This window comes from Xyrauchen texanus, chromosome 16, assembly GCF_025860055.1.
Source record: "Xyrauchen texanus isolate HMW12.3.18 chromosome 16, RBS_HiC_50CHRs, whole genome shotgun sequence".
Taxonomy (NCBI): Eukaryota; Metazoa; Chordata; class Actinopteri; order Cypriniformes; family Catostomidae; genus Xyrauchen; species Xyrauchen texanus.
Genome location: NC_068291.1, coordinates 21140003 through 21155532, shown reverse-complemented (window position 1 = coordinate 21155532; position 15530 = coordinate 21140003). Strand labels below are relative to the sequence as shown.

The window sequence follows — 15530 nt, the reverse complement described above, 5'->3', positions numbered from 1 at the left end:
TTGAGTGATGAAACATCCTTCTTTCTTTTATACTCATTTGTGATACTTTGTTTTAGTCAGCCACACAAGACAGTTTGTAAAATATTCTAATTACACCTACATCATTTAATATTGCTGCAGCTTGGTGATCCTCACAATCTGATTAAGAAATAACTTAAAAAATAGCACAGATTTTCCACTTAGAGAACTTATTTTAACTCTGATCATCATCATATCCCAGATTGGTCCAGCTATCCCGCAGTCATGCTTAATGGCCACCATTAGTGACTTTTGTGGGATTATCCCGAGTTGTTTTACAATAATTCTGGATTCTTTTTAGTACAAGTGGGGGAATGCTGAGAGAGCTGTGATAAGTCTGAAGCAGAGACTGGTAATAGTCATAAACAGCTTAACCAAGTCTCTAGATCAGCACCTATACGTCTGACTAAATTTACAATTAGCATTTAATTTATCAAAAACTAAATCAATTTAAAAAAATATCCTATAGCAATACAGGGCTAATATGTAAAATAGCTAATATGCCTGACAGAGTGACAGAGATGTCAGAAAAGCAGCTAGAGATATATTCTGTTTCTACATTAGTCTAGCCTCATCACCCCAGATGACAAATATTGAATTACACAGACACTAAGTAAATTAAATTAGGATTGAATTAACAGTGTATATCAATAATCTGTTGACAGGCTGTAATAAGGGCATGGAAATGATCAACAGCCCAGATGAAAAAGAGAGAGGGTTCAACAACATTTGGGATACATAAAACAGTTCTAATCAGCACAAATCCTGATTGATTTGATTTGTGGATTAGTCTGCAAGGGAGACCTATTTATATATATATCTATTTTGTTTTCAAACATGGTCATTTTTTATGCCTAATATTTAATTATGAACATTTCTGAGATAATTACCATTCTTTTCTCTATCCTGTTATGCGAGGATTTCCAATTTGTAATTAGAAATATGGGAGAGAATACTAATGAGTAAAAGTAAGTGCCTTTGTTTGCCAGCCAGACAGACGGACGGATAGACGGATAGATGAATAACAGTAAGTGAAAATAGAAAATATGGGATATAAATGAACACATGAAGGATAAAAAGGTATTAATTCATCAGGATAAGATCCCGTGTGAGCATGAGAACTAACCTCAGTAATTTAGTGCTTTCACCGAGAGCCCCTTATCTGGGGCTGCTTTCATGCTCTGTCCCATATGTCTGCACTGGCTCTGTTTAATCTGCCCAGATTGACGCTTATCAACTGCATCGGATTACACCCATTGACACAGAACTGTTTAGGCTACACACAAAAGATTGCTACTTCAGGCTTGATAAGAGCAAACCATTGCAACATGCAATAAAGAGATTTTAGCACTGTTTAAAGCATTGTCTTTTTGTATGTTACATTTGACATCTTAATTTGAACACAGAACTGATTCTGTTCCAAATACATATTAAATTCAGATTTTCAGGGAAGTAATACATTTTATGTTCTTTTCTTCATAAATTCAGTATGATATAAAATACACTTAGAACAGGTTAACAACTGTCATCCTTTTTTAATAATTTGTACTGCATTTTACATGTTACGAAAAAAGCACATAATAAGACTACAGTACATTAATGTATAGTTCAAACAATACTGTAGCAAGCCATCTCAATTTACAATATATACAGCAATACACTTAATTACAACTTATTAAACAATTAGAAGATTGAAAGGGATACTGTACTAAATGAAAACGTATGCACTGAATCCTGCTTTTTCAAACCCCATTAGGAGTATTTCATCAATCATTTTTGATAATGACAAAACTGAAATTTAGACTCAAACATGTATGGTCTTACTCAACTGAAGCTGCCAGCGTTTACATTTTTTTGTCATGGCAAAGGGCACAAGCATGCTCCATTTTAAAGCATTGTATTCATAGAATATTTAATGTCTGGAATTATTTATATATTAAAAACAGCATAATGATGATGGAAGTGACACTTCTATAAATATCAAAATAGCCTACTGTAAATCATTTTGACCTTGCTAAATAAAACAAAATGCAGAGCAACCATGAGAATCGAAAGTTCATTTTTTTTCTTGAGAAAAGTTCAAGAATATTAGGAAGAGAAAACAGACCAGATATGTTCACACCAAAACTATGTTTTATGGCATTACAAATGGATGAATGAAGAATTAGTGTGCATAATCTAAGAACTCTTTTCCTCTTCTTTTGTGTCTATCTGATCGCTGAACTTCTGCTCTGTCACCGATATCTCAATTTTGTGCTCTAGTTTCTCAGGGGACACTGTTCCCAGCACTTTGGCACTGTGCTCCTGTGCTTTTGCCCTGAGAACAGCAATGCTGTTCTCCCTCAGTTCCTCTTTGGACATAGGTGACTCTGTCCTCCTTTCCTCGGTCTCGCCCTCATCTGCCTTGGGATTGGTGGTTTTCTGAGGGACATCTGACGTCTCATTTGGTTGGACTGCAACAGTCTCCAAGGACTTCTTGTGCATCCCTGCAAAGAATGGTGGGTATTCGTGTTTAGAAAAGCAGCTGGTGGTAGGAAAACCATCTTGAACTGAAAACAGCAAGAGACAGATTTTAGATTTAGTAAGAGCATATGACTAATCTGAACCATATTTTTTTGGGTTATGATCATTTCAGAATTTAAGTAGTAGTATATTACTTATTTAATTTAAGTAGCAATTTAATTATCTGACTAAAATATGTACTTGGTGACCGAATTAACAAAGAGCTGTAATATTTTCTGGAGCATCATTATATAATTGTAATACTGTACACCAAAATATTTAAAAACTTGTGAAATGCAAAAAAAAAAAAAAATCCTGCTGTTATCTGCTTCGGTATTTTCACCCAAAAAAAAAAACAAGTTATGTAAGTTACTTTAGTAATAAAGCATCTGCAATACCGTTATTGTAAATGTAATCAATTTGCTTAATTTAGGGCAGGTTTAAATTCACAAATTAACTTAATTAGCTTAAAGAGATTTAAATTTAAATCAACATTATCTCTGTATCTATCTAATTAACTCTCAGAAACATGATATTTTGATTCATATAGTGTACATGCATAAAACAAGTTGAAATTGTGCAGTACTGGTTTACACAGTATTTAGGGTATAAGAGGACAGGAGAATCTAGAGTTTCCCAGTCTTTTCATTTAATAATAATAATAGTAATAATAATAACTCGTATTATATAATCATAATGCAATCCTAAGATTATCTGGCATACCTAGAAGCCAGGGGGCACAGGAGTCCATGATGCCATCTTTAGCAGACTTCAATATGGACTCGGGCAGAGGAATGGAATGACGCACCATGGCACCGTAGAGCCCATATTCAGCCATCACGCTACTGCGACCCCAACACTTCTCCCGCTTTCTCCACTTGGCCCGTCGATTTTGGAACCACACCTGTCAGATGTGATTTGTATATAGTTTATTAAAAGGAATATTCCGGATTCAATGCAAGTTAAGCTCAATCGACAGCATTTGTGGCATAATGTTGATTACATTTATGCATTTGGCAGATGCTTTTACCACCAAAAATGAATTTGACTCGTCTGTTAAAAATGCAGGTTACAGTGAGGCACTTACAATGGAAGTGAATGGGGCCAATATTTGGAGGGTCTAAAGGCAGAAATGTGAAGTTCATAATTTTATTAAAAAAAAAAAACACACATTCATTCTTCTGTTAAAACTTGTGTATTATTTGAGCTGTAAAACTGTTTAAATCACATTTTTACAGTCATTTAGGATTTTAGGGTTTGTGGACATTACATTGTCAAAGTTGTAAAATTGGCTTTAACTTGACACAGAAAAGGTAAGAAATTTCTTACAGTTTATAAATTCATAACTCACATATTGAACCAGGAATATTCCTTTAACCTAAATATATAACCATGCAAATAGTGCACAATCTACACTCACGGAGCACTTTATTAGGAACACCTGTACACCTACTTATTCAATGATCTAATCAGCCAATTGTGTAGCAGCAGTGCAATGCATTCAATCAAGCAAATACAGGTCAGGAGCTTCAGTTAATGTTCACATCAACCATCAGAATGGGGAAAATGTGATCTCAGTGATTGACCGTGAGATGATTGTTGGTGGCAGACGGGCTGGTTTGAGTATTTCTGTATCTGATGTTCTCCTGGGATTTTCATGCACAACAGTCTCTAGAGTTTACTCAGAATCGTGCCAAAACACAAAAACATCCAGTGAACAGCAATTCTGCGGATGGAAACGGCTTGTTGATGAAAGAGGTCAATGGAGAATGGCCAGACTTGAGCTGACAGAAAGTCTACGGTAACTCAGATAACACTCTGTACAATTGTAGAGTGCAGAATATCATCTCAGAATGCACAACTCCTCGAACCTTAAGGAGGATGGGCTACAACAGCAGAAGACCACATCGGGCACTTTATTAGGACCATAATGTTCATAATAAAGTGCTCAGTGAGTTAGGCCTATGTGTAAAAATGTAATGGCTTATTAAACAACTGACTATTTGTATTTGAAAATGTAAAACAAAAACATAGAAAAGAATAGGTTTACCAAATATGCATTTTATAACTAATTTACACGACTGAGTCAAATCGAATTTCTCTGAGAAGACATTCGATATGGCTCAATAGTTGGTCTGGTGGATCATGGACTCCATATCAGATAAATGCGCCATGCGACGCGTCACATTCAGTGGCCGGTGCCCTGAGGCTCAGTTCTGTCAGGACCACGCGCGAGTTCAGATTGACTCACGCGCAGCACTATACACACAGTGCTTAACCACCACTTGCCCTTCTCTAATATAGCTGGTGGCAGAGCTGACGGAAGGGGGAGGAGGGGCTGTCGGGTCCAGAGAGGCCAGACATTGGATAAGGAATTATCAAAACCATTTTCCAATCTTTTTTAATAATGCCGATGATAGCCCTCATTTCATGCAAGATACTTTTTTGCGAAGAAATTGGTTATCGGGCGCTCAAAAGAAAGCGAGAGGAGACAGCGATGAGAGAAGACCCCAAGGGCACGCAGAAGCTGATTGAAAAATAAGTTAATTTCGAGCCCAATCGATGGTGGACAGGCGGGCAAATATCACGGGAAATTAAACGAGCAGGACCCAGGAGGCACCGCCATTGACCCGTGCTAATAAATTCAATGTAGTTATTTCATTTGAACTCCCCGCATCTCGCCACATCCATTCCCCTGGAACACGGCGCGCTTTTCTGATTTAACTAATTACACTCGATGAGAAAATTAGATGTTAATTTTACTTTGGATTGAAATAGAATTATTTATTTATTTCCGAACTATTTATTCACGGAGAGGCACCGTAATGAGAAGGAAATTAAAAGGCGTGCCAGCAGATGGATGGCTCGGGTCACCCAGTAATCTTCTTCCGCCTTGATTGCTTGATTAGGTCGTTAGCGCACCTCTCTCTCTCTCACTCTCTCTCTCTATTTAAAAGCTCATCTCTCTATCTCCCTCCCTCCCTCTCTCTCTCTCTCTCTCTCTCTCTCTCTCTCTCTCTCTCTCTCTGAGCAAATTGTTCCACACATCCAATTTATATAGCCTAATCAATATAATCTCACCTGCTGCTTATGACGTCAAGAAATATGTTTACTGACAAGCTCATCTTATACACTACACTGAAAAATAGTTAACAAAATATGTCTGCAGGTTACGACTTTTTACAGAGCTACAGGGCTAAACGCACACCTTAAGGAAAATTCTGGTCAGGAAGTGTATCAAGATCTTTTATTGAATATTGATGGAGGAACATCATATAGTTGAAAAAAATGATAATAACGGAATTTGTTTTGATTAAAATTCGTTTTCTTAAAAAAGTTAAATTAAAAAAAGAAACAAAAAGATGAGGTAAAAGGCCCCCAGGGGTTATAGTGATATTGTGTAAATATAGGGACAATAGTTATAGATATATCTGTCAACTTGTGTAAATAATTCTGAGACAGCAACATGCTTTTTTGTGTAGCAAATGAAGATTTTTATTCAACATAACCACTTCAGAAAACGGTTAAACTTTTTCTGTTCATTTCAAACACATTTGGAATTTTATAACATCTCAAGGACTCTACAAACAAATGAATCTCCATTGTGATCGGATCAGTCAATATGAGCCCACTTTGAACATGTATAACAAATCTATTTATGGGGGCCTTTAGCCCCTATCAACAGAGGGTTTTTTGTACCCCAAATATCCTTTCACTTATTGGACAGCAATTAAGAAACTTTCAATTTAATCACAAAATAATTTGTCTAAAAATAACTGTGATAATTACAGGGATTCTCATTTGCAACATTTTAAACATGATATCAAATTACCTCAAAATCAAACTTTAGATAGGCTATTGCACGCAATGATCTCATGGATCTGGAAAAGAGACAAAAATGTTTTAAGGAAATTACTGTTGTAGTTTTTGTTGCTGTTTAGTGTTTTTGGAGGAAATTAAATCAAAAGGTGCCACCATAGGCCTATATCTTCAATGATTTGGCATATTTCTTTCATAAGCCACAGATTGTAAGGCTAAAATAGGCCTATAATATTTGGACCTGGCAAAGAGGTGAAGAATTACACATACTGAGGGCAGTTAATTAAATAACCATCGGATATAAAACAAATCCAACGCAAGTTTTTTTTTATTGCATGACATTTTTGTTTTTGTTTTGTCATAGGTTTCTATATTGCATGAACTTACAATGATCATAAAAATGTCATTGAACATAATTTGAAACAGCATTTCACAATAGCTGTCTGAAAGAGAGTAGGTGATACTATGAGGTGAAGATATGTTGGTGTGATAATGGAAAATGCATTCAATGTACCGGTAATAACAAAAACGGGCTGTGAAAGAGCAGGTGTAATAATGGACTTTATACAGGCTCACAACTCAATTTCAAAACTGACCAAAAATGTATTGTATTTTATTTTTAAAAACATCAGCCTTTAAGACATTGGTAAAATGGTACAACTGTCAAACAGCCTGTCACGTGGTAATAGCAGAGCAAGAATCAACGAATAAAGCAATATTGATAAGAATTTTTTTATTATTATTATTAACTGATTTATTTATTTCATGAAATAGCATACTTTTCGTTAAGTTTGATCACATTTTTTTTTCTTAAAATCTCATTACAATTAATAAAAAGTGAGTGTACCTGTATTCTGTCCTCGGGCAGCTCGGTTTTCATGGCCAGCATTTCTCTGGCGTATACATCAGGGTAATGAGCGTCGTTAAAAGCTTTCTCTAGTTCCTCCAGCTGGTAAGATGTAAATATTGTTCTATACAAGAAGAAATTACAACTGTCAAAGGGAATGCATAAAGTGTAATTCAATAAGTATCCCACTTAAATCACGGGGACAATCCGCAAATACAAAATAAAATGTGGCCAGCAGGGAATTATTTTCAAGTTAATATACATTTTATACACATTGCTTTTTAACGAGGACTTAATTTCATGTGTTAAGAATTAGCCATAAAAGACATTTAGCCTAATGCATTTCTCTAATCTTCCTAAATGTAATTGAACCAAAAACAAAAGGCTCCCTAATATTATAATTCTGAATTCAAAGTAAATTATTAGCCATTTATTAGTCATTTATTAGCTATTATTTTATTGGGTTATTATTATTATTAGAATAACAAATTGATCTCAATTAACACAACTTTACAAGAACTTAACTTATAGAAAAACAAACAACACGGTAACCTTCAACCTGCACCAAAAAAAGTGAGAGAGACCTTAGATATCGTGCATCATATATATAGCCGTCCTTTCCAAAAAAATATTTCTTAATAAAATATATATATTTTTCCCCCCCAGTAGTGTCCAAATTAGGCCCTACCCATAATTGCCGATCGATCGAGACAATATTTTCTAAAAGAGGAAGCATTTTACATATTGCTTTATGTCAGCTGTCAAATTTTCTGGGAACATGGGCAAAACAATCCACTATTAATATTATTATTCAGGTTATTATGATAAATCATGCGAGTCACTTCTATTATCCTAACATTGTTTACCTGTGTCGTCTCTTTTTTCGCTTCTTGCTCTGGCTCAGTGAAGACTTTGATAATTTCCTTTCACTTGAGACGTCCTCTGAATCTGTAATGGAAACACATGTTTAAAATGTGAAATCTAAAACAGTACTGCGATCATTTGCCGTTTACTTTTAAAAACACCACATTGATTTATTCATGATGATAATATAGCCTCTTTGGATTTAGCCTAATGTTTATGATAAATAATACGGGCAACAGTTTAGAGGCTTTAAACGTGTATTTCAACAAACAACAGTAATAATATGGATTATAGGCTAAGGATAATATAATATTTAAACCATTAGGCCTGTTGTCATTATTGTTATTGCTGAAATCACCAATTAACGGAATGACAGTCAACAAACCCCTATTCAACAATATGGAACTGAACCTTTGCCAGTTATAACGGCACACCTCAGGGCCTGAACGTGAATTTTGCAGGCCTACCTGAACTAGCAGACTGGGTCGCTTCGAGTGGTCCCACTGTCCTGTTGAGCGGCTGCAAGTGGACGTTTTGTGCGTCTGACAGCATCTCCAGAAACGCTGGCTGGCTGTAAAACGATGGAATACCTCCAGGACCAATTAATCCCATCCCGACCCCAACTCCAGCCGGGCCGAGCATCGACCTGGTGGCTAGTAGGTGCGCGCCGGCAGGGAACGAGCCCAGTGGGTTCCGTGGAGCAGAGGACGGCTCTTTATTTAGTCCCAAAATCTCCTGGATGCCAAAACCCGTGCATTTGGGCGGATGTGTGCTGCTCTTTGACAGATGTTGATTGTTATTTCCCCCATTCTCAGCGGCACAAACTGATTTTGATTTGTTCAAACTTTCCGACAACACGGCCCCATCCTTTCCTGTCATGGTGCCTTTGAGACTATTCCCTTCTTCAGATACAAGTCGGTCCCTTGTGCACAGGCAAGGCATCCAACGCGCAATACTCATGATCCCTCTAGAAATTCTCCTTTTATCCAACAGGTCCATCCCAACAAGGCTCAAAATTCAGCAGCCAATCAGATTCGAGTAAGCGATTTAGAATTCCAGAGGATCAAGAATGCTGCACCCCTATATTATGCACCGTATAATTTAATCATATATTCTGTTTGCAATTATTCTGTGTTATTCCAACATTTAACCAAAATTAGTTAATAAAAACGCAAATTTCTAAATGAAAATAAAACAAATAATTATAATAATTAATTTCACTCTAATGTAGGCTACTGATAGTAGCCGTATAATAATAACAACAATAATAATAAACACCCATAAATAGAGAGTATCAAACATAAAGGTGAACTGTTTATATATAGGCCTATATTTTTCTTTTTTTCGCCTATCTCTATTTCTAGACGTTATAGGCCTATTAGAAATGTCATTATTTGCGATTGGAAAGTCAACGTATTTGTAATTTAGCGGAGAGATGACAAAATAAAGAGCTTTCACAGAGAAATCAGTGAAATAGAGAATGGCACCGGCACAATTGTAATGTCAGATACCATTGAGAATAATTATACACTGGCATATAGCGCAGACACGAAAGACTTGTCGTCAACAATAACAAAATATGTAGGCTAGTGGATTGTAGGCTGCCATGGGCATTGAAAAAAAATATTTTGCGGCAATAACGCTATACCAAACTAAATAGAAAAAACAGTCAGATTTGTCTAATGTCACACAGACTGAAACGGAACGTTCCTATAATTATATTGTAGGCTTTATTATATTATGTTGGCAGAATTACAAAAACAGTAGAATTTGATATGGTCCCCGTTTTAATTCTGCTAATTTAATTATAGCCCTAATCGAATATGTCCAATTTCGACAGATTTGTAAGCTAGTTGCGTATTTAAGGGTTCAACAAAGAGCCAATGATGTTCATATCAGGCCACAAACCCTGTGAGGATTAACAGTTCATATCAATCGCCCCAAATGTCGGGTTCACTTCCCATTGCCAAAGACCTTTTAAAATCTCTTTAAAAACGAAACGCTTTAAAACGGTTGAGATTAGGCTATAGGTAGCCAGCTTGAATAAAAAGGACAAGATCAATATGACGAACGCATGCACGCACATGAAAACAATGGTTAGATTATCATTATTTAGCCATAAATGTAACAGTATTGTTATAAAGACATATAATAAATTGACAACATGATTTGACCGAATTTGAATATCTAATTGATACTGAATTAATTTGGGCCAGTTGGAAGTAGGGAGTAAGCAGGAATGAGCGTTCAAAGGAAAATTCCAGGTTCGTTACAAGTTAAGGTAAATCGACAGCATTTATGGCATACCACACAAATTAATTTTGACTTGCCCCTTCTTTTCTAAAAAATAAGCAAAAAGCTGGTTACAGTGAGGCACTTAATGGAAGTGAATGGGGCCAATCAGTAAACGTTAAAATACTCACTGTTATAAAAGTATAGCTGCAAGACATAAACAAAACGTGTGTTTACATGATTTTAGTGTGATCAAATTGCTTATGAACCTTTTTTGTGTAGTTATGGCCAATTTTACATCTTTGTTGCCATGACGATCAACAAACCCTAAAAGGACTGTAAATGCTATGCTCCCCATTGACTTCCATTGTAAGTGCCTCACTGTAACTTTAAAGAAAAGGAGGGATGAGTCGAAATTATTTTAAATGATGCCACAAATCCTGTTGATTGAGTTGAATTGGTATTGAACCCGAAATATTCCTTTAAGAATATTCAAAGAGCTTATCTTTGTTCAAATAAATGCCCCATACTATTCCAGTTAATTTAGACCTAAAATTCAATTAGTTCGTTTTGAATCATCCTTTCTGTGTCCTTTCATTTGGTCTTAATGCCTGCAAAACTGGTTATTGCGGAATAATAAAGACTTGGCAATGCGTAAAATTTTGTACATAAAGTTGTGCACATACTCGCTTAAACAGACAGCAAAATATAGCTTATTCTAATTACATACACGTTTCTTTAATACATCGAGGTCTAATCAGCTATTACTAAATTACAGTGGGATTTGATTCATTTGCAGATCATTTGTGGCACAATTTGGGCATCTGGACAGATAATTACTGAGAGATAATTTATGGAAATGAGCAGCGAGCCGATGATGGAGATCGAGATAACAGAGATAACTTATTTATGCCATGTGCTGATGCATAAATAAACGTCATGATTCATACGACACGTGCAGCAGAACGCCAGACGCGTGGCTACGACACAAACACGAGCGAGTGCTCCCACGAGACAGCACCTGAGAGGTTGCGTTTCTGGCTAATTAATAGTTAGACCTCGTGACGCTGGAGATGCCTAATAGTAACCCTGCGTAAAGCCCCACATTTTACTAATAAAGGTGTACTGTAATCCTGTTTGAATTGCGGGAGTTTATCAGCTTAAAAACACAGAAAAGCCTTGTGATTTGCAGCCTTATGGGACATTATTCAATTACCACTCCATGCTAATTCTTAGTTGGCCTGGCTCCATGGCAATTACATGAGATGATCATCATAACTGGCAGCCATACAAAACTAAAGTTTAATCACAAATTAGAACTATCACAAACAAATGATCTGCAAATGTATACATCAAAATGCACGTATTATTTAAGTGCAAGAAAATGAAACTTTGCTCATAAGGCTCCATATTCAAACACTGCATCAAACCATTAAACTCTGCATCACTGATGAAGAGGGAGCACAATATTACAGCTGCAATTATAGGGGCACCAGTTGAAACTAATTAGAAGCATTAAGTGTAAATTTCATTAAGGGTAATGAAGAAATCAATGTTATCAAGATATGCTAATGACACATCACCCAGTCTAGATAAAACCATCTCTTCACCAGGCGCGCGCTCTCTCTCTCTCTCTCTCTCTCTCTAAGCAGCCTGTCAATTACAAACTGCTTCCTGCCCTCTCTTAGACACCACTTCTGCTGTTATCTGTGCTGGGCTTTGTTGTTTATTGTGAGTGGGGAAAAAACCCACTCTCCCTCTATGGCTTTTAATAATCTATCTACATATGAAAATGACTGCATCCTGATTTACATGCATAAGAAGACAATCTAATAAGGCTCTAGATTAAGGAAAGATTTAGTTCAGTCATTCGTGTAGATTGGGTGGCCTATCAAAGACTGGAAGATCTGATGGTGGCAGATTAAAAGGCAAACAGCTGTTGCAACATTAGTTTATCCCCCTTCTCAGTTTGAATTTGCTCTCTCTCATCAGGGTGCACATGCAAGGACTATGCCTATGTTTAAGTGGAATCTGCTATCTCCCGTGCACAAACAAAAAGCATTAGTCAAATAGTCAAATAGATGGATGGCAAATTATCGGATTTCCTTGACATCTACATGGAATATGGGACCTGTGTACTTTTTCAAAGTTGATCAAATTAGAGTTTGGCCAAAGTTTTAACAATTACGGGATAGTGGGATGCACACAAATAAAAGCCTCTCTTATATTGAAATGCTTTACAGCTATTTGTCTTTGTGGGTAGGAGAAGAACTTTCACAGCTGGAAGGTCACAACAAGGTAATGAGCTTTGGGATGGGGCTAGGAACATATCATTAGCCCATCCCCTATACAGATTGCTAGTGTTTGATCTTCTCATGCCAGGCAATCTAAATGAAGAATCATTTGTCATAATTCTGTATTTCCAGTGTATTGGAAGTGATGAATGGTTTTTAGAGAACATTGCAATTTGTTTTTGTACACTCACAATGCTTAACATACAGAGTTATGATGAGAAAAATCAGCTCTAAAAAGAGTAGTAAAACCCCCTCTTTTTGTTCCTGTCTTCTGTGGAACACTTAAAAAAAAAAGATAGCTTGTAGAATGTCCAGGCTGCTTTTTTCAACACAATGAAAGTGAATGGGGATTAGGAGCGGTAAATAAATCATAAAAAAAAAGAGAGTCTATTAATTTCATGAGCTATCTACCAAGTCTTCTGAAGTCGTAAGATAGTTGTGTGCGAGGAACAGACAACAAAAGGAAAGTTATGTAACGGATAATGTACAGTTTAAAAATATTGATTTTTGATTTGAAATTGGCATTTTGCAGGAGGATATGTCCAAGTTTCCTTTTCCCCGAACACCATCTCGATTTTGCGTCAAAGTTGTGATCTGACCTTTTGACTTTTCACTATCCCACTTATTACAAAACTACTTGGCAAATTCAGTGGAAAGAAAAAGAATGTGAACCCTTTGGAATTATGTATAAATTGGTCTTAAAAACTGGTTTGATCTTCATCTAAGTTACAATAATGAACAAGCACAATCTGTTTTAAATAATAACAAATTACCGTATTGTTCTTGTACATACTGCATACATCATTCGCACATTTACATTGCAGGTTGGAAAAAGTATGTGAACCCTAATAACGTCACCTACATAGACTAATAATGTCAACAAAAGCTAATTAGAGTCAGGAGTTGGCAAACCTGGAATCCAATTAATGAAATGAGATTGGAGGTGTGGGTTAGAGCTACAGTACTGTGCAAATGTTTTAGGAACTTGTGAAAAATGTAGCATAGTGAGGATGTCTTCAAAAATAATGACATAAATAGTTTTAATTTATCACTTAAATGTCATACAAAGTCCAGTAAACATAAAAAGCTTAATCATTATTTGGTGTGACCACCTTTGCCTTTAAAACAGCACCAATTCTCCTAGGTACACCTGGACACAGTTTATCCTTGGTTGTTGGCAGGTAGGATGTTACAGGCTTCTTGGAGAATTCACCACAGTTTGTATATCTATTTAGGCTGTCTCAATTGTGTCTGTCTCTTTATGTATACCCTAGAGTGACAGCTAAAGACTTGACGGAATCATTGGAACTGGTTAACATTCCACAAAGGAAGCCGCTGCTTTCCAACAAAAACATTTCTGCATGCCTGAAGTTTGCCGAAGACCACCTTGACACTCCATAACACTACTGGAAAAATATTGTGTGGACTGATGAAACTAAGACTGAATTGTTTGGGAAGAACACACAGCACTACGTATGGGATAAAAAGGGCACAGCGTACCTACATGAAATCATCACCCCAACAGTGAAGTATGGTGGAGGAAGCATCTTGATTTAGGGCCTGGACCGCTTGCCATCAGAGGGGAAAAATTAATTCCCAAGTTTATCAACATATCATACAGGATAATATCAGGGTGGCTGTGCACCAACTGAAGCTCAGTAGAAGTTGGGTGATGCAGCAAAACACTGACACTAAACATCAAGGTAAATCTATTACAGAATTGCTTAAAAAAGAAATAATACGAAAATTCACCTTTTGGAGTGACTCAGTCAGAGCCCAGACCTTAACACAATAGAGATGCTGTGGAATGACATAAAGAGAGCCATTCACACCAGACACCCTAAGAATATGGCTGAGCTGAAACAGTTCTGTAAGGAACAATGGTCCAAAAATCGAATCGTTGTAAAGGTCTAAACTGCAGCTACTAGAACTGCTTGGTTGAGGTTATTGCTACCAAAGCAGGATTGACCCAACCCAGTCTCATGAAAATGTTTACATATTTTACGAGTTGGCTATTTTGTATATTTTCATACGAGTTCGTTCATATGAATTTGTACCATTTCATCACATGCAAATGCCTGGATGTCTAATGCGGAAGTAAGCATGAGTTTTGTGTTAAAGACAGGTTTATTAATATAATGCCCTTTTCCAAACCCTAACCAATCAGTAGTGTGTCATCATGATAGGAAACTGTTGTGTGTGACACAAGCAAGTAATTGATGTGTATTAGATGGAAGCTATGTCCAGTGACGCCGTTGGCTGCAGTGAAATTTGTATGAATATATATGAGTGCAGTCGTTCGATATCACACGAATTAGCCAAATTTAGAAAAGTCGTATGAATTCTTATGATTTCATTGTGTAGCATTGACCAGTTATTTAATCCAAGGGTTTACTTACTTTTCCACAGCACTGTGAATGTTTAATGGGATGTGTTCAGTAGAGACATGGTAGATTATAATTATTTGTGTTGTAAACTGCGACGAAACAGGGGTTCTTGCCAATGATTCGCCACGTAAAAGTCAGTTTGCAAATATTTTGTTATAGTAACATTCATTCTATGAGACAAGATTGGTTTGAAACTATGCAATCGCAAATGAGATCTGTGAGCTACAGCAGGGGGGAAGATTTTCTTGTTGTATGGCTCACACCAAAGACTTGGAATTTTTGGGACTCAACAGCCCCAGAAGCCATTAACTTTCTTTATATGGACTAGAACAGTGTCAACATACTGCTAAAGTTCTCCTTCCATGGAAGAAAGAAAATCAAACAGGTTGGTTAACAACATGAGGCTGGAGTAAATGATGACAGAATTTTTCATTTTTGGGTGAACTGTTCCATTAAGGAGTTTTTTCTCTGCAAGTACAACACATTCTGAAAAGTTAAGAATACTTTGTTGAATTACACATTGAATTAGGCAATTTTAAATAAAAATCCTGTATAAGGATTTACAAT

At 36.4% G+C, this 15530-nt stretch overlaps 1 protein-coding gene across 2 annotated transcripts; it reads right to left on the bottom strand.

Annotated features, from left to right (window-relative positions):
- Positions 1 to 1572: 1572 nt before the first annotated feature.
- LOC127656564 (visual system homeobox 2-like) lies at positions 1573 to 8980 on the bottom strand. Of its 2 annotated transcripts, none has more exons than XM_052144945.1 (5): positions 8518 to 8980; positions 8053 to 8134; positions 7187 to 7310; positions 3244 to 3424; positions 1573 to 2567 (listed from the first exon to the last, which is right to left on the bottom strand). In XM_052144945.1, exons 1-5 carry the CDS (start codon positions 8927 to 8929, stop codon positions 2197 to 2199), a joined length of 1170 nt encoding a protein of 389 aa, XP_052000905.1. In that variant the 5' UTR covers positions 8930 to 8980; the 3' UTR covers positions 1573 to 2196. The 2 variants fall into 2 exon arrangements, with proteins under 2 accessions (XP_052000905.1, XP_052000907.1); XM_052144947.1 differs by having other exon boundaries at positions 1573 to 2504.
- Between the last annotated feature and the right edge of the window lie 6550 nt (positions 8981 to 15530).

Excerpts from the sequence above, each read along its gene's own strand:
- LOC127656564 (XM_052144945.1), bottom strand. The coding sequence starts at position 8,929 with ATGACAGGAAAGGATGGGGCCGTGTTGTCGGAAAGTTTGAACAAATCA. Across the intron at positions 7,311-8,052 it reads CGAAAAAAGAGACGACACAG|AACAATATTTACATCTTACC; the intron begins GTAAACAATGTT and ends CTTCTTGTATAG. Across the intron at positions 3,425-7,186 it reads TGCCCGAGGACAGAATACAG|GTGTGGTTCCAAAATCGACG; the intron begins GTACACTCACTT and ends CACATCTGACAG.